The sequence below is a fragment of the Blennius ocellaris genome (genome assembly GCF_963422515.1).
Source record: "Blennius ocellaris genome assembly, chromosome: 21".
NCBI classification, from domain to species: Eukaryota; Metazoa; Chordata; class Actinopteri; order Blenniiformes; family Blenniidae; genus Blennius; species Blennius ocellaris.
In genome coordinates, this window is record NC_137670.1 from 5,533,476 (window position 1) to 5,559,276 (window position 25,801).

Sequence of the window (25,801 nt, forward strand, 5' to 3'; positions counted from 1 at the left end):
GCGAGCGGACCCACTGTGTTTAGCGCTCTGTCTGTATCCCTCCGGCTTCCCGCCGTTCGGATGAGACGAGGCGGCGAGAGGGGGAAGAAGGCTTAGTGCTCGGACGCCGGTGACACTTCAGTGACGCTTCCCCGCCGTCTTTTCCTCTCTCCCCCTCTCCGTCCCCTCTTTCTCTTTTTCCCTCTCCCTGGTTGGGGGTGAGACACACAACAGATCCATTGGTGAAGTTAGAAAATCTCACGGACGCATGGGGAAGGGTCCTGTGCGCGCCTCTGCATCTTCGAAAAGCAAAAGTTTTCCCCTCTTGTTTGGGTCCAGTTACCAGCAAATGTACTCCAGCAGTTGGGGGATCCCCCTCGGTGATGAAGGTGATGATGATATGCCTCCTCCGGTCCTGCGCGATCAAATGGGAAAAGATTTGGGTCTGCTGCCGACACCCCCCACCCCCCCCGGCCCCGCTCCCATATGGAAGTGAGGTGATCCAGATGTTGGTTGCCGGTGGGAGAGCAGAGGCGGGACAGATGGCAGGACTGTAGGGTCGGGCCGGCTGCGCAACTAGCAGGTCCTCATCCTGTTGCTCTGATTTGGGTTTATTTTGCCAGCAGAGTTTCTCTCCCCCTCTCCCTCTCCCTCTCTCGCTCTCTCACCGTGGCGCTGCCGCTCATCTGCCTGTGCTGCTCCACCAGTAATCCCGCGTTCCATTTCCTCTAGAACTCCATCTCTTCTGTATCTCTCTCTATCGGCTCTCACTCCATCACAGGAGGGGCTGCATGTGAGTCCTGATAATAATGGTGTGAGGATTTAGCCTGCCTCCCTTCCTCTCCTCCCTCTCGCTCACTTCAACCCAACCCCTCCTCCTCTCCCAGCCCACTTTTGCTCCTGTCTCCTCAGAATTATTCACCTTCTCTCTGTCACCTAGCCTCTCCCGAATTCACCTCGCTGGAGTCAGCTTACGGGCGACGGGCGTGATCTGGCACGAAAAACGGACCCGTAATCTGAACCCTGACCCTTGGAACTTTGTTATCCCCTCCCCTTGTGCCCTAACCCCAACCCTTAGTGCTGCGCGATCTACAGGTAGCACAAATAACGTATCTGCTATTTGCAAAAAGATGTGTTGATCGTGCTGTGTAATCCCAACCTCAACTCAGACCCTTTGCCCTGCGAGATTCACCAATGTTTGCGTGCTCTCGCGATCGTGATACGCGAATAATGGATCCCTTATTCGCTCTGCCTAATCCCAACCCTAACTGTTACCCTTACTCTACCCCTAACCTTTGCCCGATCAATCACGACCTGCTCTAATTAAGGATCCATTATTTTTGCAGTGCCATTGCCCAATCACCCAAAAGTATTGGACTCTTCTATTCCTCCTCTCTGCCTCTTTCCTCTCTCCCATCAACAGGTCCAAAGTTAATATCATTGTCCCAGTCTGGACCTGAAACGCTGAAGATTTCGTAAGGCAACAGACCAGCACGTCTATTTGCATGCAAACATTTTCACCAATCTTGTTTCCTTTGACGTCCTATTTTACTGCTGGCATTCTCTGTGGACAGCAAAGAAAGAATTTCGACGCACAGGGGAAACACGTTTACGTCAGATGTGCACCTGATGATAAACTTTGAATTGAATTGAACATGAGCAGGATTTCAGACGGACAACTCAAACACCAGAGTCAAGTGAGGCCTTTAATCGATAAAGTGGATGCAGACCCATTTCACTCTCAATTATCAATAATGATATGTAAATCTATGCTGTTGCACGCTGGGGCAGCAGCCAACACCAACAGGATCAACAGACTGATCGGAAAGGTCGGTGACATGGTGGAGATGGACTCTGTACAGGCGGCCTCAGGTTCTGCTAACCCTTACCCGTGTGTGTGAGCCTCACCATCTTTCCTCTTGACCAAATAAGTTCCTGATGCATATTCACAGAATTTTCCCGAGGATACTAATTCACTCTGTGAATTGGCTGAATGGTTTTCATTGTTAAAAAGATCAATTAATAGCCACTCCCGGCATCGTCATGACAACAAGAAATGGCCAACAAGTTCAAATAAATCCTCAAATATACAGTAAACAATGTCGCCTTGTGAATCAGAATCACTTTATTAATCCCTGCGGGATTCTTTGATTGTCCATATATTAAAGCAAAAAGATGAAACAATGCATGTAAAGCCAATATTGATTATAAACTTATTTAAAAGATGTTAGAAACACAGAAAAATTTGCTGTTGCGAGCAAACCAATGAAAATTAGGCTACTTCACATTAACGGTGACGACGTATCTTCATTGACAAAAAAATGCCCCACGTATTCATGAACAAATATATTTTTTTTCTGTCATTTCCTCTTTTCCATGTGGAAAATTCTAAATTCCAGAACCAATTTTTTATTAATGTTATTAATTATTAATGTTCCCCATTCAGAAAAAGTTATTATTATTGTTGTTGTTGTTGTTGTTGTTGTTGTTAATTTAGTTGTTGTTGTTGTTGTTGAAAAGAAACTTCCAAAAACTCTTTACAACAGAATTGAAAATTGCCATTATTTTTCAAGCTAAAATTGACAAAAAGCATAACAAATGTGATGTGTGGCATAATGTATTTATGAATATTTTAGAATTTCTTGTTTTTTTTCTTGCCCACCCTCACAAATAGATGCACAAAAGTTATTAAAAGCACAATTGCTGATTTAGAGGCAGTAAAAGTATGAAGAAAGGCTCTACAAATACAGCAACCTTGGATGTAATAGGCTACACATATATGCAAATAAGCAAGTTAAAAGCCCAAAAAGGATGTAAAGTAAACTCAAGAGTTCAGAATATTTAGTTGTAAGGTAATTTTGATTAAGAATGATGATCACAAATGATGTGCCTTTCTTCATTCTTTATCTTTCACTTCATTCTTTGTGATTAATTTCAAGTAGTCTTTGCTTTCAAGCCCTCACACAATTCATAATTTTCAGCTATTTCAGAGACGTAATGATTAAATAGATAAAGAGTGTTCCAACTGTAAAAAAAAAAAAAAAAAAAAAAAATCAAGCCCACAGACAACACATTTTTTTCAGGGAGTATCAGCAGGATAAACACACAAAGCCTATAAAACCAACGGGATGCAACAAATACAACAGTGGGCCTGGAAGTGCTACAGCCAAACAAATGCGTCTCTCGGTGTTGTGTGCTGTCTGTCTCATTCACAGATCAAAGAGCTCCTGGTGAAGGCAATCATCCGCCAGCAAGTAAACTGAAAGCTGGAGCGAAAAGAGACAAGAGAAAGGGAAAAAAAAAGGAAAATAGGAAAAAAAAATAAAATCAATCCATTAGGATTCTCACACCTTTCGCTCTGCAAAGAGGAAACACTGAGTTTTTCAGTGACGTGGAGTGGGATCGTGGTGAAAGTAGTGAGTAATGCTGAGTGCGACAGAGAAAACAGTCTGACTGCCCCCCCCATACACCCCCCCCCCCTCCGCCCCCCACACCTTCTCCTCATGGCTTATACTTTTGACATTAATTTAGCAGGAGAGAGACAAACAGTTTGGCTTTGCTCTCCTCCCTCACTCACGCCAACCGACAAGCATTTCAGCGTTTTAAAGAGTCCTGTCTTGTGCAGGTTACCATCACTCTTAATAAAAAGCTGTTTTCTTCTCTTCCCTCGCTCGGCAGCTCGGTCAGGTGACAAGCCTTTTAACACAGCTCTATAAATACAGCGGAGTGTTAAAATAGAGTGTTTTTAGATGTGAGATGTGTGACTGAGGTGTTTATATCTGCATGGGAAGTGTGTGTGTGTGTAGTAGATACAGTCATACCTCTGATGAATGGGAGCAGACAATGGTGGACAGATGTTTGTCGGGATTGTCAGCAGCTGGACAGTGGGTAAACCCATCCAGCCGGGAACATATGTTCTCTGGACAGCAGCCCGATCATGTCCACAGATTAACTCAGATTGATTCGGCGCGTAACAAAATTATGCTTACAGCGAAAGGCTTGCAGCGCTGACAGGCAAACAATTAACTCCACAATTTTGTGAGTTGTCAAAGAGGATTTATGCTATGTACTGTATGCGCCATGAGATGTGGATTTGTTGAGGCAATGCAGCAATGCGGCTGTCCACACATGACATTGCACACTGTAGTGTATTGGGAATTAACATCTCCAGCAAGCGTTTTTAATTCAGTGTCTGGCGAATGACGCAGGGCCCTGCTTCTCATTGTGGCCATCTCAAAAGACCTCAGGCCAGGTAATGTTCCTCGGGCTCCGTGAATCATCCTCGTGGCTCACAATTGTGGTATTACGCCTGAGGTTGGGCTATTTTTAAGGTGAGTTGTGCAACCTGTATTTCATTGGTTGTCTGTACAATAGCAGCAAGGATACCTCACTAATGGAACCAAGGTTTTGAGCCAAAAGAAGCCTCTCCAACACTGTTTAGCATTCGAGTCGCAGGGTAAAGCTGCATATTGAAAAATGAAAAAAATTCTTTATTTGGGTTCCGAGAGAGATGCAAATATCGTAGAAAGTCTTTCTGTGAGGAAATATTCAGTTTGTTCCCACAGTCTTTAAACATCCATCCATCCATCCATCTATCCACCCACACATTCAGACAGTGGACAGGTCACCAATGTGGGTCCATGAAAGGGTTGCCAGATCTGACACACAGTTTCCAACTTAAATGCAACTTAAAACCTGCCAACCTCAATAAGAACCAGCCCAAATCTCAACCTTTGAAGAAATTTGTGTTTAAAACTGCAGAACTGTGACAAGCCTAATAAGGAACATGTGATGTGCACACAGCTGCACTCAATAAAACAGAAAAATATATACATATAACTCAAAAAGGCTCCCCAAGAAGCTAATTTGGTGGAAACCTACCCAGTCTGGCAACACTAGTCCAGGACCATTGACCCCTAGGGTGAGTTGAATATAGAAAAAGAACTTGAGTATTGAGTATCAATTGAGTATCCAAAATTTATAAACAAAGAAAACCATTGAGGTGGTTAAGTGATTGCCCTTATTTCTACTCACCTTTACAAATCCGTAACTGATCACACATTGTTTTTATTCTAAGGTAAACCTTGATAATTCAATATTTCCCATTTTGACTTCCCATGATAAGTTGAATGAAGCTCTCCTCTTTCTCGAAAACACACTCACAATACTCCCTATACGGATCATTTGGGGTCACCAAATAACCTCGAATGCTTCTTTTAGCACTGATGCATGTACAGGGACAACATGCAAACTCTGTGAGGAAAAGGAATCATGAAACACACTGACATAAAGAAATGAAATAAAAAGAGGTTTTTCATCCTGCAGAGCCACTGCTGCGCACAGTGTGTATATCTCTGCTGTCTGCTTAGCATTTAATCAGCTCCACCTCCACCTCAGCCTCCACCCGCCAGCTCCGGCTCTTGTCTTCTGGAGGAAGATGTCTCCTATCATCACTCCCCAATCTCTCTCTGTGTGGAGGATTACACCCGCGCTTCGGGGAGCGATCGGGTCGGCGTCTCGACACTCAACTCGAACTGTGCCGCTGTGCCGTGTGTCAATAAGCTGAGGAATAATTTTACAGATTGAGAACAACCTCGGAGAGGGGAGCTAAAATAGAATGTAAGTGACATCTTGTGAGAAGAACAGAGGGAAACCTATTACATTTACTTGTGGGGGGGGATGAGGGGGGGGCGCTGAATAAAAGGCTCGTCGTGTTAAAGTATGATTTTTGAATATCAGTGATAATAAGTGACTCTTGGTTTGGAAAGATTGAATAGAAAATACTGTCATTGTCTTGACAGCTAAAGCCTGGTCCCTCCTCGGGCCTTCAACCTAAGCTGCTCTGAAACTGACAGGAAACTAGTGCAGACAGACAATGTTACGGATAATATGATCCATCTATAAGTTAGATAAAAGCCTGGTGGGGATGAAGTGGCCATGATGGCATGAAGTGCAAGAAGTTAGAACAGATTCTGATTAAAGATAAAAGTATAGATAACCTTCTGTAGTGCAAGGAGAGACAAAAAAAAAAAATCAACTTATTTCTGAAGCCTGAACAAAGCGACTGATAAACGACACCTCGGGGCCTAAATAAAGAATCTGACCAGATGAGACTGCTGCGTCGACTTGTTACTGATAATGCTGCTGAGAGTGATCTCAATCTCCAATTTAGTGGGGAGGCCTGAAGGAGGCTCGGAGACATCCAACACTTATTATCCAGGTCACAGTGTCGTCAGCATGACTGCCTTTCACCGAGACACAACACGGTATCATCCGCATAGCAATTAGACACAATTTTATGCTTACAAATGATCACGCTTACAAACTACGTACCCTGCAGGAAGAATGCAAATTTAAAACAATTCAAGCAAAAAATTGAGCCCTGCGGGACCGAAAACAAGCGTGCAGAGCCTGGGATGAACCGAACCCTCTGTATTTGAGGAAACACATGCAGTATGTGTGCACAGAGAGAGTTTGGAAAATGTTGTGAAGTCAGAGTCTGTGTCAGCCCACGTTTCCAGACAGGCAGACTATCAGGTGTGCCGTCTTGAAGGAGCCGCTTCTGTCTGGGAGCATTCCAAGTGAAAATCAAACGGAGGTGTCAAACTCTTTCCAGTTCAGGGGGCACGTAAAGTCCCACTGGATCCCAGCTGGGCCAGAGCACAAAAAACTGACGATCACCCCAAAATGTTCATATCTAGGCTCCCGTTTACGTGTTGTTTCAAATGTAACCGCAGTGTTTTTGCATTTTCTTTTTCGGAAAAGTTGTGCGTTTGTACGTCAACATTTGTGTCATATATATATATTTTGGGTAAAATAAAACACCTCACTATGTTCAACAGATACATGTTGATTGGGAAGGAAGGACGGAAGGAAGGAAGGAAGGAAGGAAGAGAAAACAAGCCAATTTTTTCTAAACTAATCCCATCGCCGAAATTCCTTTTTCTGCATTGACTCAATAAGATGGGAGCTTATTGAGGTCAAGGGTCATACAGTGGAGACCTGTCAGCTGTGGGATTCGAACCTGCGAACATCCAATCCAAATTCTCTAACTTCTGGCGATTACTAGTATCACTGATCTCCTTCTGGTTAATAAATAACTCATATTTGTTAATAAAAAAAAACTTTTTAAACTGATATCAATGAGAAATAACATTCAGTTAAAGGCGGTGGAGAAAGAAAGCCAGTTCATATTTGCAGGTGCAACAACAACAACAACAAAGTAAATACGCTCATCGATCATGTTTATCATTCTACTCTGTTTGCATGAGGAGGTTCTTTCTGCAGCTGAAATCCAGATAGCGGCTCGTGGCGCGGGGCATCTGAGGTGTGTGTGTATTTGTGTTTGTATGTAGCTGTGTACACTGGTGAGGACAGATGTTTAAACAGCCAATCATCACTCAACGAGCAAACACAGCGTGTGTGTGCGTGCGTGCCTGCGTGTGTGCAAGACAGTGAGACTGAAGAGACAGAGGAAGTTGACAGGATGAGGAAAAAGTAAATAAAGCCCATCAGCTCATGTTAGAGAGCAGCCATCAGGGCTGAATGCAGATTTGTGATTAGCCCACATTCGTGGTATTTTTATCGCTCAATGCGACTCTTTGATCACAGCTACGTGTCAGAAGTGGAAGAATCATCTTAAGGGACGTTTTCTCCCCGAGTGCGGGCTAAAATAAGAACTCCTCCGGGCTCCACTGGCTGATCTCTCTCTGGCCGCTGGCTCACACACCTTTCTAAGCGCTCAACCACTCTGTCTGTCCATATCTTCATCTCACCGCTACTCCTCCTCATCCTCATCCTCCCCCCCTGATAAGGAGACATCTGAAAGCAAAAAATAGCTGGAGATCAGAAAGACACGAGAAGTGTCAGTTCTGTAAATAAATTGGGTCTTTGTTCACATTGTTTGAGGTTGGCTGGCATTTTTAAAGCCTGCCAGGTATTAATACCATTTCTCCTGAGACAAAGAGTGTATGCGCGGGTGTGCATAAGTCAATGTGTGTGTCTGCGTGTGCATATTTGTGCCCTGCACAGCAATACAGACAGAGAAGCATTCTTCTGATACGTTTCCCCCCAGAGGCAGAGCTGGCAGATATTTTACACTTCTTTTTTGTTTTCTGAATGAAACTCCCCGGACAGCCGGACGCCGTCGCGACCGAAGGGGTTCACGTCGCTGCGGAGCGGAGCAGGGTGTTGGGTTGTTGGGCCGAGGGGCACTTGTTTCACAAAACCTTTGCGTTCACACAGCAATAGCAGGAAAAAAAATAAAACTGAAAACAAAGTCGTTTTCATGTTGAGCCATTGCTGCGCGCTGGTGGTTGTTTTTCTAATGAAATCTCACACACATGCAGTAGAGAACAATAACGTATAATTAATGACAGGAAAACACATTCATATAGACAAATATGGAAACAGTGTTTTCAGTGGCTCAGAGCACGGTGGGCGTGAAACAGACACCAGAAACCTCGTTTTCTGTTTTCACTTTAATCTTTTTTTTAAAAAGTGCAAAAAGTCTTGATTTTCCTTTGCTTTTATTCATTCGTCTGTCTGTCTGTTTGGATCCGTTCATGAAAGTGGAAGAACAACTTGTGCAATAAAGCACTTTACATTTTATAATGACCACCGCCATGATTGAAAATGATTAGCAAGAAGAAAACATTTGTTGTATTTATCGGGCCTTTATTTGAAAATAAAAAAGAAGGTCTGATATCACCTATGGTTGATGAGACGAGACGAAACGCATTGTTGCAGCAGCTTCTAAAGTTGTTGTTTTTTTCAGGCATTTAGATTTGTTTTGGTGAAGGTGGGCAGGGTCGAGCACGTACGTTATCTTTTTTTGTCCTGGTTTATGTTGGGCTATAGAAAGAATCCCCTATGAACAGGCTCCCCAGATAAAAGAAGTGCTGAACTGGAGGCTGCATTAGCGGCAGAACAAAACCCAGATGTGACGTCATGTGGGACTTCAGATCTCTGGAACTGCCTGCGGGGAAACATCAAAGACTGAGTCAAGATCGGGTTTTTGGGGTGGATGATGTTTCTGTGACTGATGCGAGGAGAAATTATCTTTTTTCTTTAATGATATATTTCATCGACTGAGATTCAAAGACGGATCGATAATGTGAAACATTTTGTAGTTGTTTCCCATTGAACCTGCTGCAGCAGGTTTCAGTCACAGATTAAACATGTTTTTTTTTTATTATTGACATTCTGAAGCAGAAAATAATCCTTTTTTTTTAAATAGAAGTTGGTGTGACTACAACATAGCAGATTAGAATATGTGATAATAAAGATTCCCATTCTGTACACAGGAGTGCATAGAGGTTTTCACAGGAACATAAATCACTCTATCCTTCATGTTGATGTCCTCTGTTGTTTAAACATATGTCTACCCTCCTTCCTGTTTATGTCTCCTGCACAAAGCGCCGTCCTCACTTTAGTTGTGTCCCTCTTATCTCTCGTTGTACCACCAAGGAAACTGAGAGTCTTTCTGTAGACACTTGATCAATCGATGTTTCGGATTGTTGACAATGTATTTTTTTCTTTGTCACGTAAGCGTTTTCATTAGACTCGGGTGAAGACTGCCAGGAGACAGAGGGCACATTAAACAAAACTGTTTATCTGCTTCGTGGGTTAGAAAATGTAAAATGTGTGAATAAATGTGTGTGTGTGTTTGAGAAACATGGTGTGCCGACGGGTTTAAGGCTGAATTTATGAAGCTCTCAGATGATGCTGAAAGTCCCAAAGGGAAAGAGAAAGAAATCAAACGTTGGAGGACGTTTCGATGGGTGTGGATGGAGAGATAAAGGCTAAAAGGGGGTAAGAGGTGAAAAGAAAGAGCTGTAAAAAAAAAAAGACCTGAATATAAGTTGAAGTTTCAAGGTCATTTCTCATTTTTTTTCTCTCCGCACACTTTTTTCTCCTTGGTTGATTGTACGAGGTGGGAGGTCAGTGGTAATTATCTGCTCTGGTCAAACCCTGGAGGCTCAGTGAGACACAGAGAGAGCGAGAGAGAGAGAGAGAGAGAGAGAGAGAGAGAGAGAGAGAGAGAGAGAGAGAGAGAGAGAGAGAGCGAGAGAGAGAGAGAATAACAAACACACACAGGCAGGCACACACAAATACACACACACACACAGAATAACAGACACAAACTAACACACACACACACACACACGCGCGCACACACGCACACACACACACACCACAGTGTTTCATTAAGTCTCTGATGGGGTCGTTCATCATGTTACCGTGAGGTCACACACAGCGGCCGACACACTGCGGAGACGATGTGCGCCTGTAGATGTGTGTGAAGCGCATGTGTGTGCATCTCCCTGTTAAATTACAATCATTTACATGATTGTCATTCACAGTACAGATATTATATATATATATATATATATATATATATATATATATATATATATATATATATATATATATATATATATATATATATATATATATATATATAATAGCAAAGCTTAAACTGACACATTTTGTATAAGTAGAAATTAAACAAAAGTGTATGTTTACATACATTTTTCCCTTACAGCATTAAATTGAATATTTGCATCCAGCTCTACATTTTTGGGTTCTGAATGCACTTTCATGCTTAAAATAGGGTTTTTGGGTTGTTGGCCTTTTTTTTCTTTTTTTTTTGTGCACATGCAGCCAAATAAATTAAAGCGACAGAGGCAGCAAACACATCATGAAGAGATTAGACAAGTCCCATCAAACTGAGGCTCTGTGACCCTAAGCCACGCACGATGCTCAATAGCATAAAGATTAGAGCCCGGATGATGTATGGTTTCTGGTCAAAAAATTTAAAAAAAAAACTCATTCAGGTGTGGCATCGAACTCCAAGGGCTTCATTAAAAAGATGATTCCTCACAAATGTATTTTAATATATGCACACCTCAGATGAATGTTAAGCGCCTTGAATAAATTTCCTCCCTAATGCTAGGCTAATGTATGAATGGACTGCTTGTGAATGTCCCACTGTGGATATTGTGAGACAGCGATGGGACGGTTGTGTTCAGAGACACTGGAAACACACACAGATCAAAGCTCGGCCCCGGCCTCAGATCATGAACCTCGGCCATGCTGCTTCCCTCCAGCTCGGTGGCAGAGAGGAGGGACGGCAGAAAGGATGTTTACAAGGAGAGCACTCGTAATTGGAGCGTCTGCAGCAATAAGTGTGTTGATATTAGACCCGAATAACATCCACATCATAGTTTTGAGTCGAGTTTTGGTTATGCAATAATAGCAAAGGGCTTTGATATTAGGATGTGCATTGATTGGTTTTGACTTTTTCCAAAATATAAAACTGAAAAATAATAACAAAATAAATATTAATAAATGAACACAAGCTGTTCTGAAGACTTCTGGATGGTTTATATAAATCTGCATTCCTCTTACTGTGTTATATCGCTGCCTAGTGTCTGAACTCTGTCATCACAGTGGCTGTATCTCCAGCATTTACGTGAAACTAACAGCTCTTTAAGATTGGATGGAGTTTTATAGATTTAAAGAGGAACGTTGAATTCTATTCTAGATTTAACAAGAAGCCAATGAAGAGAAGCTAATATTGGAGTGATGGGATCCCTCCTGTTTGTTTGTTCCTGTCACCATAACAAGGAATTACAATAGTCTACTCTAATGAATGGATTCATTTCTGTGTCACTCTGAGTCAACATGTTCCTGATTTTAGAGACAATCCAGGTGAAAGAAAGAAGCCCTGCAGAGTTGTTCAATGTGGAGTTGAAGGATCAGTCCTGGTCAAGAATAACTCCTCGGTTTCTCACATTGCTACTGGAGGTCAAAGTAACACCATCATGTGTCACAATATCTTGAGATAATCATTTCTCATTAGATGTTTTGGGCCAAATGTAAAAGCTTCTGTTTAATCTGAGTTCAGATTGGACCTTTAACCCTGAATTGTTCCCGTCTCTGTAGCATGGTGCTGTACAGATCACTGACTTAAAAAGTCAATCTATTGAAACAAGAGGAAACCTTTTTTTGTTATGACAATCATTTATTGAGGCACTTGACACAAGCCATGGAATGTACCAATCAAACACACAAATTAAAGGTATTTTTTTTTCACATTCTTGCATCTGTAAACGTGGTCAAGATAATACATTCTGACACTTAGTCCATGTCGTAGTGTCTCTCCCGCCTGTCCTCGCTCAGGAGAGACGGCTCAGGGCAGTGTGCAGTACACAACAGCTACACAAGAGTGTACAAAACAGCATCAGACCCAAATACAAAACTCCGTTTTCGTCCTGCAAAAAGAGGCCGAGCAGCAGAAACGTGGACAAACTGCACATGTCCCTGAAGGTTTCCAGTCTCTTGATGTGATGTGTCAAAGAGGTATGAGGCATCTAAGTCTATATTGCGGCACAATAACATTTTCCAACTTCGGTTAATATACAAATAATACCGTATAGACACATTATATACGTGTGTGTGTGTGTAGTATCTGTGCTTTGGCTGATCCGTCTCCAGGATGTAAACACGGTATTTGTTCCTAACGTGTGTGAATAAAGTTGCTGCTGCTGCTGGGCTACACTTCATTAACACATACAGAATGAGGTTTGACTGTGAAAGCTACAGCTCAAGCTTCAAAAGCACCTGAACTTTTCGTCCACCCTGTTGGCCTCCCGTAACTCAGCTCGTGCTCATGTCAGTCAGGGTCTGTGATGATAATGTTGCACTTAAAAAAAAAGAAGAAAAATCACTGTGAAAGATGTGCACTTGTTCCAAATACGGTTTTATGGGTGAAATAAGGCCAACCACACATCGTCTGTTTTTATGATAATACTTGGTAAATTAATTGTAGGACAGATTCTCTTGAGTTTTAGCAACCCGGGGAGATATTTGCGTAAAATTATTCATAAAATTAGTCATGATGGGAGTTTTATTCAAACACTATAAGTGGGAAGTGGAAATAAGGCTTCAAAAGAAGCTTTACACTTGGGGACTGTGGGATTCCCTGCAGCGCATAAGGTTCATTTTGTACTAGAATATCTTTGGCAGGTGAAAATTATTTTTAAAAAGAAATACTGATCACGAGAAGTTGATTTGAATCTTTCTTAATCCCAGTCTCGGTGTGTGTGACAAAGGTAAACAGCGCTGGATAAACAGAGACATTTTGAAGAATTGATTAGTAAATCCAGACCGTGCACGGGCCTGTGGAGTAGAGGATTACAGCAGCTGTGACACCGCCACCTTTCAATCCAACAGACACTCAAAACTTTTTCTTTAAGGAGACTGGCAAGTGATGCTTTGTCCACGGTCGGCCAACAGACGTCTTCATACAATCCCACAGCGAGTGCTTGTCCTCATCTGTGTCACACGTTGCAGTTCGGTCCTTGAGTTTTCTACCTGCCTGGTTAGCCGGTGCCGTTCTCTGGACTGAGACTCTCCCAGGGACAGATGATCTCTTTGGCTCTGACCCCTCGAGACGCAGCCCTGTGCTCCTCCTCCTCGTCCTCGGACTCGATGGGGTAGATGCGGCATTCTGGAGGAATGTCCACTTTAATCTGAAAAAAACTATAAAAACAGCGTTGAGATAGTTTGATTGTCTTTGGATGCTTCCGGACAGCCACATAAAGACCCACGCTTGCATGTATGCAGCTCTTCCTTTTATCCTTGTATTTGTATGATGCCCTGGAGTTCATGAGATGCTATTGATTAGATCAGGGGTGTCAAAAAAAACATATTTGTCATCAGCCAATGGATCAGACCAGTAAAACGGTACCAATTTAAACTTTAAAGTTTTGTATTGTTGTGGCGCAAAGTACACGTGATGAAAACGTCTTTATTTTTTGCAAAACCAAACAATTATTACCGAGAATGACTACAATCTCAACAAAAAAAGCCAATTTAAATTAAACCTTCTGTTGTAAAATACTGTTAAATGTCCAGAAAATAATCCTATATCTCTTGTATTATGCCGGTTTTCTTTTAGTTATGTTTTCTTTGAGACATTTACAATTCTCTTGGTGGTGTGGTGTGTAGCACCCCTGATTTAGATAGAAAACCAGGATACATTCATGGACCATGCTTTGGTTGAGTGGATCGGCCTCTCAATTCAAAGCAAGAATATGTAGTGTTGTAGAACTCGAGACTGGTCAAAAAACTACATTTTCGAGGTCTTGGTCTTGACTCGATCCCAGTTTTGGTCTTGTCTTGGCTATTTACCATCAAACGCATGGTTTCGATGTTTTAAAGAAGCCGTAATACCTGCGGAAAACCCACAGGGAGAACATGCAGTCTCCACCCTGGGCACTTTGCCAGATGGCGTCTGACCGTCATGGAGCTTACTTGCCAATCCTCCTGGGTGGAGCCTGACTGGGTTCGTCTGGGCTGATGGGCTGGATGCGGCTGCCCGTCCCGCCAGCCGAGTGGCACTTTGGCGAGAAGCTGGCGAACATGGCGGCGGGGGTGCAGCCGCGCTTCAGCAGGCGGCGGAGGGACACGGGCATGCGCGACTTGGACGCGTTCCCTCCCGCAGACGTCCGGGCCCCGGCGTTTCCCTCGGCTGCCCGCTCGCCGGCCTCCGAGCGGCAGGTGCTGTCCAGGGCCACGCTGATGGGGGACGGACAGGCCGGGGTGTGGGCCAGGAAGGGCAGGGGTGGGGTGGCATCGTCCGTGGGGGAGTCGGTGATGCCGGAGTAGACGGCGAGGTGGGGGACGGGGGTTGTGAAGCGGCACAGCTGTGAGGTCAAAGGGCAAAAGACACAGGTCAGAGGCAGAGGGGTTTCCAGACGCACCATGATCCAGACTGCAATGAGCCGCTTCTTTTAGTTCAGAAAGCCTCCTTATATCCAGATTAGAGCTGTATGGTATTAGTTACATGCAATAATGTTGACAGTGGGACTTATGACACATCAATAAAGGCTCACATATACGCTCTGTAAATCAGACACGACTGCAACAGTTGTTTTTTGCCAATCACGTCACGTGTCTGCTTGATTCTCATTTTTGTGCTTCTGACTGCTGGCCTGTTGCCACCAGGTATGATGAAATGTTGATATAATGAAGTGAAGTCTGTTGTCATTAGGGCTTCATCTATTGACCTACGAGTTGAAATGTGCAGCACATGCATGCACAGTGCGTGGAAACAGTTCAGTTAGTCTATGCAGTGTCCAAATGTTATCGTTGGGACGATGAGTTTGCAACATGTTGTGTTGCTCTAATGCAGATCATGTTAAAAGAGGCTAGATTAAAATCTAAATAAAGCTGTCACCTCTCACTCCTCGAATGCGAAACCCACTGGATTAATTGTGAACTGACACTAGAAAAGTTTTCACTGTAATGACTACTTCCTGGAGTTTCAGAACAAATTACATTGTTGTCAACAGCTGAGCTGCAGTCAAGATTACACAGTCTGCAAATGTCACACACGTTATACCAACAGTCTGGCCTTTTAAGTAATTTTTTAGTTAATAATATGCTTTTTTTAGTAAATATTTGCATTTTAATAAATTTACGTCGTCCCGAGACCCTCTGTACACACCATGAAAATAATTTGTTTAGTCTCGGCTCGAGTTAATAAAGCAACTCAAGGTGAAAACAGCAATCATACAGGTCAGTTAATTCCCAAAGATGAAGAAGCAAATGAAAAAGAAAGGCTGAGTGAACACAAAGAAGTGAAGACAAACAGAAAAAACATGAGATGGTTCTGTGGATGTTTTTATTTGCTTGTGACGGACAACAAAGACACAGAAAACAGTGAGCGAACAGAAATGTTGAGGAAAAATAAAAGAAATATGGCAAACAAAAGCTTGAACAGGTGGAAACACGCTGCATGTCGTTATGAGGCTTTTGCACCTGAAATACCTGAAAGATCTGCTTCAATAAGAGTAACAGTTAAGATATTTCCCTCCTTGAAACCTCTTGAATAGTGAGTGATTTCCACCCGAAGGTTTATTTAAAAAGATCCCAAAATGTGTATGCATGAGTAAGAAAACTGCAAAGACAGATTATATATTACTTACACTTACTAACACAATCCGCGCAAACGAAGTATTGTTCACAATTTAACTGTTGCTCAATAACTTCGCTTTCTTCTTCGAACGATCCTCACAGGATTTCTAACATTATGACACTGTAAGTAACAAACAGCAAAAGATGTTTTCATTCTCTATCTAAAAAATAATACTTTTCTCAGCTTTGGACCTGAACTAAAGCCCAGGTTTGTTTTTTTTTACAAACAACACTAAAAGTTTAAATGTATAATTAATTCAGAATATGATTGAAAAGTCTTGCTGTAAGGGAATTCAACACCGATATCAACTGAAAAATGTTACGCATTCATAAGAAATAGTGATATTTATCAAATATTAGAACATTATAAAAAAATACTGCATGTTATTTGAGGATCATCAGTGAAAATGTCATTGGATGAAATCGTTTTGTCAGAAGCTTCTAAATCTTTCTTGACGCAAACTAAAGTGAATTAATCAGCGGCGGGTTTGTTCGTGTGTTCAGCTTTTAGAGGTTCGACGAGAAGGCGGCAGCTCCTTGCCGTCCTTGCCCTGCTTGCTCAGCTTGCTCATGACCTGTGTGATGTCGACGGGCGCGTTGGCCGCCATCTTGGCCCTCTGCTCCTGCTCCAGCTGGCGGAGGATGATGGGGCTGAGGCTCGGACGCCGGTTCTTCGCGTTCTGCTCTAACTGGGCGTCGCTGCGAAAACAGAAAGGAAAGAAAGAGAGGAGTTACGGATGGATGGATGGATGGATGGATGGATGGATGGATGGATGGGAGGGAGCAAGAGAGGGAGGAATGGATGGACGGATACAAATTTGATGGATGGATGGATAATAGTTGGTTGGAAGGAGGGAGGGATAAAAGTTGAATGGATGAATGGATAAAACAATGGTTGGGAGGGAGGGAGCGAGAGAGGGAGGGACAGATGGACAGATGGATAAAAGTTTGATGAATGGATGGACGGAAGAGGGGAGGGAGGGAGGGATAAAAAAATGAATGGATGAACGAATGAACGGACGGATGGAAGGACAGGAGGTGTAAATAAGATTGAAGTGCTTTGGCCAGAAGAAAAAAAAAAAACAGTAAAATCTTTCACTTCCCTCACTCTCGCTAACTCTTTCTTTCTATTCCCCATCAAGCGTGAAGGTTTAAACCCTCTTTCTAGTTTTGGTGAAACAAAGGCCAACTTCTTTTTAAGGACTTTCCCAAATTTGACCGGTGAACGTTGGTACCCGAAGAAGTGCCGGAGACGAGAGCCGACTTACCTGAACTTGTGCTCGTCGGGACAAGCGGCTTTCTTCTGCGTGTCCTTAAACACTGGAGATTTCAGGTAGCGGCCGTACGAATCCTGCGAAAACATTCAGAAACCTCAACAGGTCAGCAGCGTTCCGAGTGAGCGAGCGGCGGTTGAGGTCACCCGGGGCTGTTCGCCGACCTTCTTCATGAGCATGTAGATGTGGGTTTGCGCCGGGTCCAGGACGTATCTGTGTGGGTGTCTGAGGCCGCTCACTGTGACCTCCATCGTCTTCCCATCGATGTTGATCCATCGAGGGGCTCCTCGGGCCAGGAAAGTCCTGATTTGTAAAAGATGGAGGGGATTTTCTTTTTTTTTTTTTTTTTTTATCACATTTCACCAAGAAGATCAAAAGTTTGAATGTAAAGAAAACAAAGTTTCATGTTCCTGATGATTGTTCCCAACCATAAAAAAAAAAAATCCCTTAGAAAAGACTAATGTTTTCTATAAAGTGAGGAAAATACACTTTACTTGTAGATCTGCTCCGCTTTCTCCTTCATCTGTGTGGCAGTGCCCCACTTAAGATCCTCACAACCTTCCCAGAAAGCCAAGTTCTCACCTGAGAATGAACAGAAATCAGTAAATCTGTCTCTTCATACTTTATATTTTTTGGAAAGATCGAGATATGAAAAGCTGGAAAACTTTGTTAGCGAACCAGAAATGCATCATAATACATTCCCTTTCATGTCAGCTTGGTCTTTTTATTTTTGCACTGAAACAGAGGATAGGTTCATATGGTTTTTGTTTTTTTTTACACTGCTCTGCCTAATCGGAGCTACATCTAACCTAAACATGCGTGATATCAAACATCCCTATGACCACAGTCAACATACCGCTGAACTCTTTCTTCAAGAACAGTCTGAAGTCGTCTCGTCCTCGCGGGTCGGACAGCAGCTCCCTGAAGCTGAACGTCCACCTCTCCACGCGCATCTTCGTCGGGATCTCCACGCTGCCGGCGAATAAGCACTTCATCAACAGCCCGTTGTGAGCGACGCGGGTAAGTTTGTTGGGTTGGAAAAGCTGAGCTCAACCCACTTGTGCATGTTCAGAGACCAGTAGGTCACGTCGTCAGTTTGCCAGGGGTTGCTGGGAAGACACTTGGAGAGGAACGGGTCGTGACCGTGGTAGGTGGCGCAGTACTTCACCAATCTGCATGACAAAAATATGGAAACCTTTTAATACTGTAACAGACGTTTATGTTCCCACTGCAGACAAAAGTGGAATGAATCAGATTTGTTTGTCTTTGGACGCCTATTTAAAAATGGTCACATTAACAAGAGACAATATCTTACGCTCCGATGGAGACTGATGACTTCACTCTGGGCCTCATGATGGCCTGCTGGGTGAAGATCATCTACAGGATAGCAAAGGGAGACACGGCATTATACGAAAAAACAGTGTTTGACTGTCGGTCGAATAAAGAAACGGCCAGATATAAAAGTTACTTACGACTCTCTCATAGAAGTCGGGTGTTTTTGTCTGGGGAGGAGAAACAAAGAATCAAATATCAAACAGTTACTGTTCTTCAGATTTTAAACCTTCCATATTCAGTCCTCCACGCTACCAAAACCTGTTGCCTGCATTTCCCACAATGCAGTCTGGCTAACAAACTGAAGATGCAAAAAGCAGCCTGTGTAGTTTACGCTGGCTGCAGATGTGAATTCCAGTCTTTTTTTTCTTCTTTTTTTTTTTTTTAACTCGACACGACCAGATGTTTCACATTCCCTAACTTGTGCTTGTAGGCGTCGGCCGACGCCGAAGCCCTTTCTCACACATGACAAAACTCCGGAGACACAAACAGACCTCTGCGCAGATGTGGCATGCGGTCTACAACATCTGTGAACGGGCAAATGTCGTACAATCAGTGGAGGTTATGGAGGTTAATCATGGATGAGGAAGAAAGCAGAATGCACTTCACCAAGCACAAACATGAGTTGGTGTGTGTGTGTGTGTGTGTGTGTGTGTGTGTGTGTGTGTGTGTGTGTGTGTGTGTGTGTGTGTGTGTGTGTGTGTGTGTGTGTGTGTGTGTGTGTGTGTGTGTGTGTGTGTGTGTGTGTGTGTGTGTGTGTGTGTGTGTGTGTGTAGGTGTTAGAGAAAGAAGGCCATGGGAAATGCCTGCAGGAGAGGAGAGAAGAGGAGACAGGGAGAAGGGATTAATTTTACCATGAGAAACAGCAGAACATCTTTTACAGCCCTGACATCGATGCATCAAAGCCTCTTACTGGATAAAAGCTGATTGACAGGAACTAAGCCCTAAAAGGTCACCGCGACACTCACCTGTTACCTCGTCGGCGTTCGCGTCCACTCGTCGATCCAGGCCGTAGTCCATCGCGCTCACCGTCCCCGGCTGCGTCAGAAAAAAATAGAACAAAGAAATCCACTAATTACACAGAGTGTGTTTAACCAATGACAAATTCATTTGCAATGCTAATCACACTTTTCCAGCCGCCTCGAGTCCCATTCGGGTCGATTCCACGACGGGACATAACAAATACATCCTGAAATCCCATCTCCAAACAAAATGTTTTTTCTGTGGTATTTTATAACTAGTCATACACAGTATATTTCATTTAATTATGTTATATCGGTGGGATTTAAGTGGCCTTTAAAAGTAAAAACATGAACAATGCTTGAGTATCTGCATTGAATTGAAATTGACTCGTCATTCCTTCCACCGGTCTTGTACTCGGTCCATTTTTTTTCCATTTCCTGTCCATTTGTCCTTCTTGTAGTCACAGTTTATGGGTTCGTTTTTCCATTGTGTAGATTTATTCAATAGTCATCAACCATTGGCCCTTTGTGGGTGGATCTATCTTGCCCCAGTTCCTCATAATAGCTTTTTTACATGCCACTAGTAGTATTTAATCAATTATCTATCGTTTGCCATCACATTCCTTTCAGTGAAATTGCACATAAACAGAACATTGCAGCACATCAGAATCTCATAACGCTGTATTTATTGCAGCTTTTCGGAAACGACTGCAATTTTCCGACATTCATAAAAGATTTGTGAATGAGCTGCATTAAATTTTATAGCGTATTTTGACTGATGTGGTTCATTTATTTTTACTGTTGAGTGTGTTGTGAGGCCAAGATGAAAAGCATTTTGTTTGATTCGGCTGTCTTTAACCACAAAATGGGATTCAACCAGATCCTTGGAGCCGTGTAAACGCGAGACTTTTCGGAAAACAATGCGATTTCTCTTGAAACATCGTCACCTCGACACCCTCCCCTACAAAACGTGTAATAAAATGACCACAGTATAATACCCACATGCAGACCTGCATTGTTTGCCCCCCTGACGGTCTGGGAAAATGTCGCCTTGTGGTGCGTGAATCATCTTCTTGACACGAGACCCATGATGCGCACAAGGTGCAAACCACAGCGCCACATTCTCCCATGCAGCGTGAAATATTAATCGGGTGTGCCCTTTTCCTCCGACTGGACATGTAACGATAATGAGGCATCATGGGTGGAGATAATGAGATACCCTGGGAAGCTGACGAGCGATTTATTTTCACACGGTCCTGACAAGCTACTTGTATCTCCATGAGACTGCATCCAGTCTTCATATGTGTGTGTGTGTGTGTGTGTGTGTTTCTTACCGGAGGTCTGTGAACCACCCAGTAGGCTCTCTCCTGGCAGTCAAACACCACACGGTCGGGTTTCTTCCTCTCCTTTGCTGCCCTGGAAATCCCACAGACACACAGGGATGTAACACACAGTTCACCTTGTAACACGAGTCCACCTCTCCCACACACACACACACACACACACACACACACACACACACACACACACACACCTACCTGTACTGTTCTTTAGCCTGCATCACAATGAAGTCCCATTTATGATTCATCCACTTGTGCAGACGGTTGTACTGCTCCTGAGGGGATCAAACAGCCACTTTGGTCAATGCCAGCTGTGACAAAATGAGTTCTTCTCGCGTGTCTCGGCCTCTTTCTGACCTGTTCGTGGATCTCCAGGATTCCTTTCTTCCGGATGTTTCTCTTGGCCAGGTAGATGGCTGCAGCAGTGAAACAGAAGTGTCAACTCGGTGTCTGTGACAGGGTGCGACGTGCGACGACTGCAAGTCAATCTCACCGTAATCTGTGTCTTCAACGGGCCACTGCTGTGTGGGCCAGAAATACGGAGTCTGAAGACAAAAGGGCAGAGTTTATACTGAATCGCACAATCGGATGTTGACTCGATGCACCCAAATCAAAGGTGGTTGACAAAATAAGAGAGCTCAGATCCTAGTGGGACAAACAGCTGCTGGGTAACCAACACGAACATTGTGGTGGTCGACCAACAACAGCGATAGACACTGCTGCAGCAACATCGGAAGAGAAAGAACAGGAAAAGAAGTTGAGAAGTACCAAGAGTTGAAGGAACAGCTGTAACAGATGTGCAGGGTTAATTGTGTCAAAGTTTTTGAATATTAATAACTTGATTCAATTTTTGCACATGACAGATCATCAGGCATCAGATGGTGCAGCAGCATGCGCCTCCAGTTTTCTGTGCATCCCCAACATGAGGATCATTACTCACAACAGAAACACAAACCTCTACAATATACCTTTAAATGAGCTCTAGAAAGTGATACTTCATATTCTCTGTATGCAAAAGTTTGAACTCTTGCTCTCTCCCTCTCTCTCTCTCTTACCTGGAAGCGATACAGGGATGCGTCGGATTTGATGACGAGACGTTTGTGGTCCTGTAGAGGATAGATGTATCCCAGCGCCACGAGCATGGAGCCAAAACTTCTTGCTTCTGAAGACAGAAGACAGAAATGAGCTGTTGAGACTTTTTCTCCTCACGCAGGTCTGAGTTGTGCTGCTTACCCAACGTGATGAAATATTTAACGACAAGGGATTTGTTTTATAGGCGAAAAGTCAACTTCTCTGCGATTTTCATTAGGGAAGGTACGGTCCTCACCTTGTGTGTCTACCTGGAGCCGGTCTGCTAACCATGCGATGATGTCCTCGCCTGCGGAGGAAACAAACAGAAACATGAGCTCCAACAGCAAACTGTGTGTGTGTGTGTGCGTGTGTGTGTGTGTGTGTGTGTGTGTGTGTGTGTGTGTGTGTGTGTGTGTGTGTGTGTGTGTGTGTGTGTGTGTGTGTGTGTGTGTGTGTGTGTGTGTGTGTGTGTGTGTGTGTGTGTGTGTGTGTGTGTGTGTGTGTGTGTGTGTGTGTGTGTGTGTGTGTGTGTGTGTGTGTGTAAACGCCAGAGAGGAGGGCGACTGGAGGTTTTTGTAAAACTGGGGCGTCAAACGTCAGTGATCAGATGTCGGCCATGAAAGTGAGCGACCTTGTTCCTATCAAACTGGACTTAAAGTCATGCGGCCAGGCGGAGTTTGTAAAAACATACATAATGCAACAGCTATAGGAGACTTTCTCTGGACATCTCATTGTATTCTGCATTGTACATTTACTTTATGTTGCGATTTTGGGGGGTTTTTTTGGTAGTAATTGTTTGTCGGGGAGTAAAAATGTCGATATTTTCATTCTGAGGAGAGGAGAGGAGAGGAGAGGAGAGGAGAGGAGAGGAGGGGAGAGGAAAGGAAAGGAAAGGAAAGCAAAGGAAAGGAAAGGAAAGGAAAGAAAAGGAAGCATATAATAAAACCAAAAAGACATGAAGGAAAAAAGGGAACAGAATATTATCTGCAGCTGGCATATCTGCTTATTTTCATTCATTCAGCCGCCCACATTCAAAGCTTGCGGATGACGTAGAAGTCTAAGTTCCCTCTCCTCTCCTCGTCCTCCACCTACACTCAGTTTATTTCTCTCCTTTCCAGCCCCCGTCTCTGCTCGCTCACTTCCTCCTGCCCCTTCGATCCTCCTCCTCCTACTTTTTTCCCTCTCCCAGACTCTGAGACGGAGGGGGTTGTCATGGAGATGAAATCAGTGGCGCTCCAGTTTGAGCCCGGAGCTCTGGTATCCTCCAGTGAGACTATGCGGGCCGCCAAATAACACCGAGTGTGCGTACGGGTGTGGGAGTGTGTCCTCCTCACCGGTGATGGCATGCGGTATTGTTGTGATAACCAGTCGCTGAGGCTGCGACTTCACTCCCGTGTTGGGGTCCTGCATCTCCAGCAGCATCTTCTCTGCCTGCAGGGTGATATAAGAGGGGAGGAGGTGTCATTACAGCGGCTGATTGCTCGGGGCGCCGAGGTCACATGATAACAAATTGGCGAAGGTTCGCGAGGGAAAGCCGGCAAGAAGAAAAACTCTAGAATATGGCTGGAAAGCTTGGGGTATTTTAAGATAAAATGTCATTATTTACATGACAAGAATCATGATGATGATGATGATCGCCAGCATGCACAGCACCAGATTTTACTCTTATTCTGCATGCAGTTGTGCCTCTGGGTCACAATCAAAGCTTGTAATTAACACTGTCTACCATAAAGACATTTTTTTTTTTTTTTTTTAAAGCAGAAGATTCAGGTTCCGTGATACGGACCACATCACTATTCGGATCAGAAAATGATCAGAGGTGAGATGATGAGTTTGTTTCATGTCCTGATGTCACAGCCTCCGTTTGCCCCTTGTGGGTGGATTGCGATGAGTCACTGCCCTCCAAACTGTTTTGTTTTTTTTGTTTTTTTGTTATCCCATCATCTGACTCCCCAGCTCCCACAGAGCCTCCAACCCAGGTGTGTGCAGGAAAAATCATTTGTTCAATTGGCATGCAGAACGGGAGGGAGCGATGCAGTGAGAGGGTATTTGCAGCTGACTCTTGGGGCTGTTTGAAGTGGCTTTGTGCTTTGATGTCATCCTGGAGAGGCTATGAGCTCCAGGCTGAGCCGGACCAAAGTGGGCTTTCATGGACCGAAACACAAACTTCTCCTGGAAATGACTTCTTCAAACATTCCCCTGGAGAGTGTGGCGTTGTGTGTTCGACATTTTTGATCAATGGCCTCTCATAATGATCATTTCCCTTGCAATTTTCTTGGGCCAAATGTTATTTCACAGTAATAAATATCCAGAGAATTTCATATGCAAGATAATGATTCAGTCCCAGCACAGGCTTCTGGATCATTCTGCTGTTATCAATACAGTGTGTGTGTGGATTAACTTCTTTCCAGCAGCTGATAGGTGTAGATGAAGCACTGATACTGATCCAGGCTTAATACTTATTAAACTGAATGACCTTATCACTGTGAAGAGGTTGGAAGGAAAAAACGACCTCACATTTAGTGTGAAATGCATAGAAAGAAGTGCATAGAAATGAAGATGACACCTGATTGTTTTGTTTTTTTTCAATGGCATGACTAGTTGTTTGAGAACATTTAACTAATTAAATCAAATGTATAGTTACAATCTATCAATTTAGACCAATTTGGTTCCGTTTTAGTTTCATTTAAAGCAATTAATAGATCAAATGGCACCTTTGGGCTTATTTGTTTTGCAAAGAAAATTATAAGAAGAAAAATGAATCTTTTGACTTGAAGCATCCGCGAACCACCTGTGGAAAATCTCAAGTGAGACAGTAATGTTGTAGTAAGAAAACATAAATAAAAAAAGCTAATGTTTAAAGTATCAGAGCAAAACCCTGTAAAATAATTGTATAAGTGAGAGATCCAGTGATCCACTGACCGCTTTCAGGTACATATAAGCTCTATAAGCCTGAAGACAGGTGTGATCTGATTTCTGATGAGAATAATAACCTACCTTTTTGATACTAGCCATCCGTGGTCGGTACCTTTGCCCATGGTCCCGAAGAGTGTTTCTGATGGTCATGTTGTCTGATGCTTACAGTCAGTGCTGCTGTACTGTCGTCTGAGCCCGTGTCGTGTGGAGAGATGGTTGAGTACAATCGTCCAGGTTTGATGCTGCCTTCACGTGGCCCGCAGGAGCTTCCACGGGGAGCTCGGAGATTGTAGTTTCAGTTAAAGCGACTTTCTCGTTTTCTCATTTATCGTGATCATACATTCAAATTAATCAAATGAAATCGATGGGAGGTGGTGCACGAGTAAAACCAACTGATCCCAAATTGAAAATTATAAAAGTCTTCCATATAAAAAGAGCAGAAAATACAAAACAGAAAAAAATGACAATTTACTTCAAAAAGATAAAGTCCAGGCACACATTTTTTTCAAATTTTATTACACTGAAATATTTTAGTGAAAAATACAGAATCTTACCACCAATAATTTATATTGTGCTTTTACAACGCTATTCCTTCTTTATAAGAGCGTTCCGTTCCATTGGTTTTCAATTGTCCTGCTGCTCCTGAAGGCAGCATTCTTCGAGCCGGATGGGAATGGACCAATCAGAGCAGGTCTTTTTCTCACGTAGTTACAAAGATTGGCCAGCAGATGGCGACATACCACTTGCAGTCAATTTCCCTTCAATTTTCTTTTTTTTTTTTTATCATTTCAAGATACTTTTACTGTATTGTCCACTTGAATGACACAAAGGGGAAAGTGGCACCCAAACGAATCGATCAAACGAGTTGCTTAAGCGGACGTGGTGGCGAAAAACGTGCAAAGCCTCGCGCGGCGGCACTTCCTGAGTTTAGGGAAGGGGC

General features: G+C 43.3%; 1 protein-coding gene across 1 annotated transcript; it reads right to left on the bottom strand.

Moving 5' to 3' along the window:
* Window positions 1–13,367: 13,367 nt before the first annotated feature.
* On the bottom strand, window positions 13,368–25,011 carry rgs9b (regulator of G protein signaling 9b; the record flags this gene model as incomplete). The annotated part of the gene is made up of 19 exons (XM_080517427.1): window positions 13,368–13,527; window positions 14,302–14,693; window positions 16,542–16,665; window positions 17,235–17,317; window positions 17,405–17,543; window positions 17,735–17,822; window positions 18,097–18,212; window positions 18,299–18,412; window positions 18,556–18,617; window positions 18,713–18,742; window positions 19,548–19,610; window positions 20,869–20,950; window positions 21,073–21,149; window positions 21,232–21,290; window positions 21,368–21,419; window positions 21,930–22,036; window positions 22,202–22,252; window positions 23,280–23,376; window positions 24,943–25,011. The coding sequence occupies 19 exons, from the start codon at window positions 25,009–25,011 to the stop codon at window positions 13,368–13,370; spliced, it is 1,965 nt and encodes a 654-aa protein (XP_080373553.1).
* Window positions 25,012–25,801: the final 790 nt, after the last annotated feature.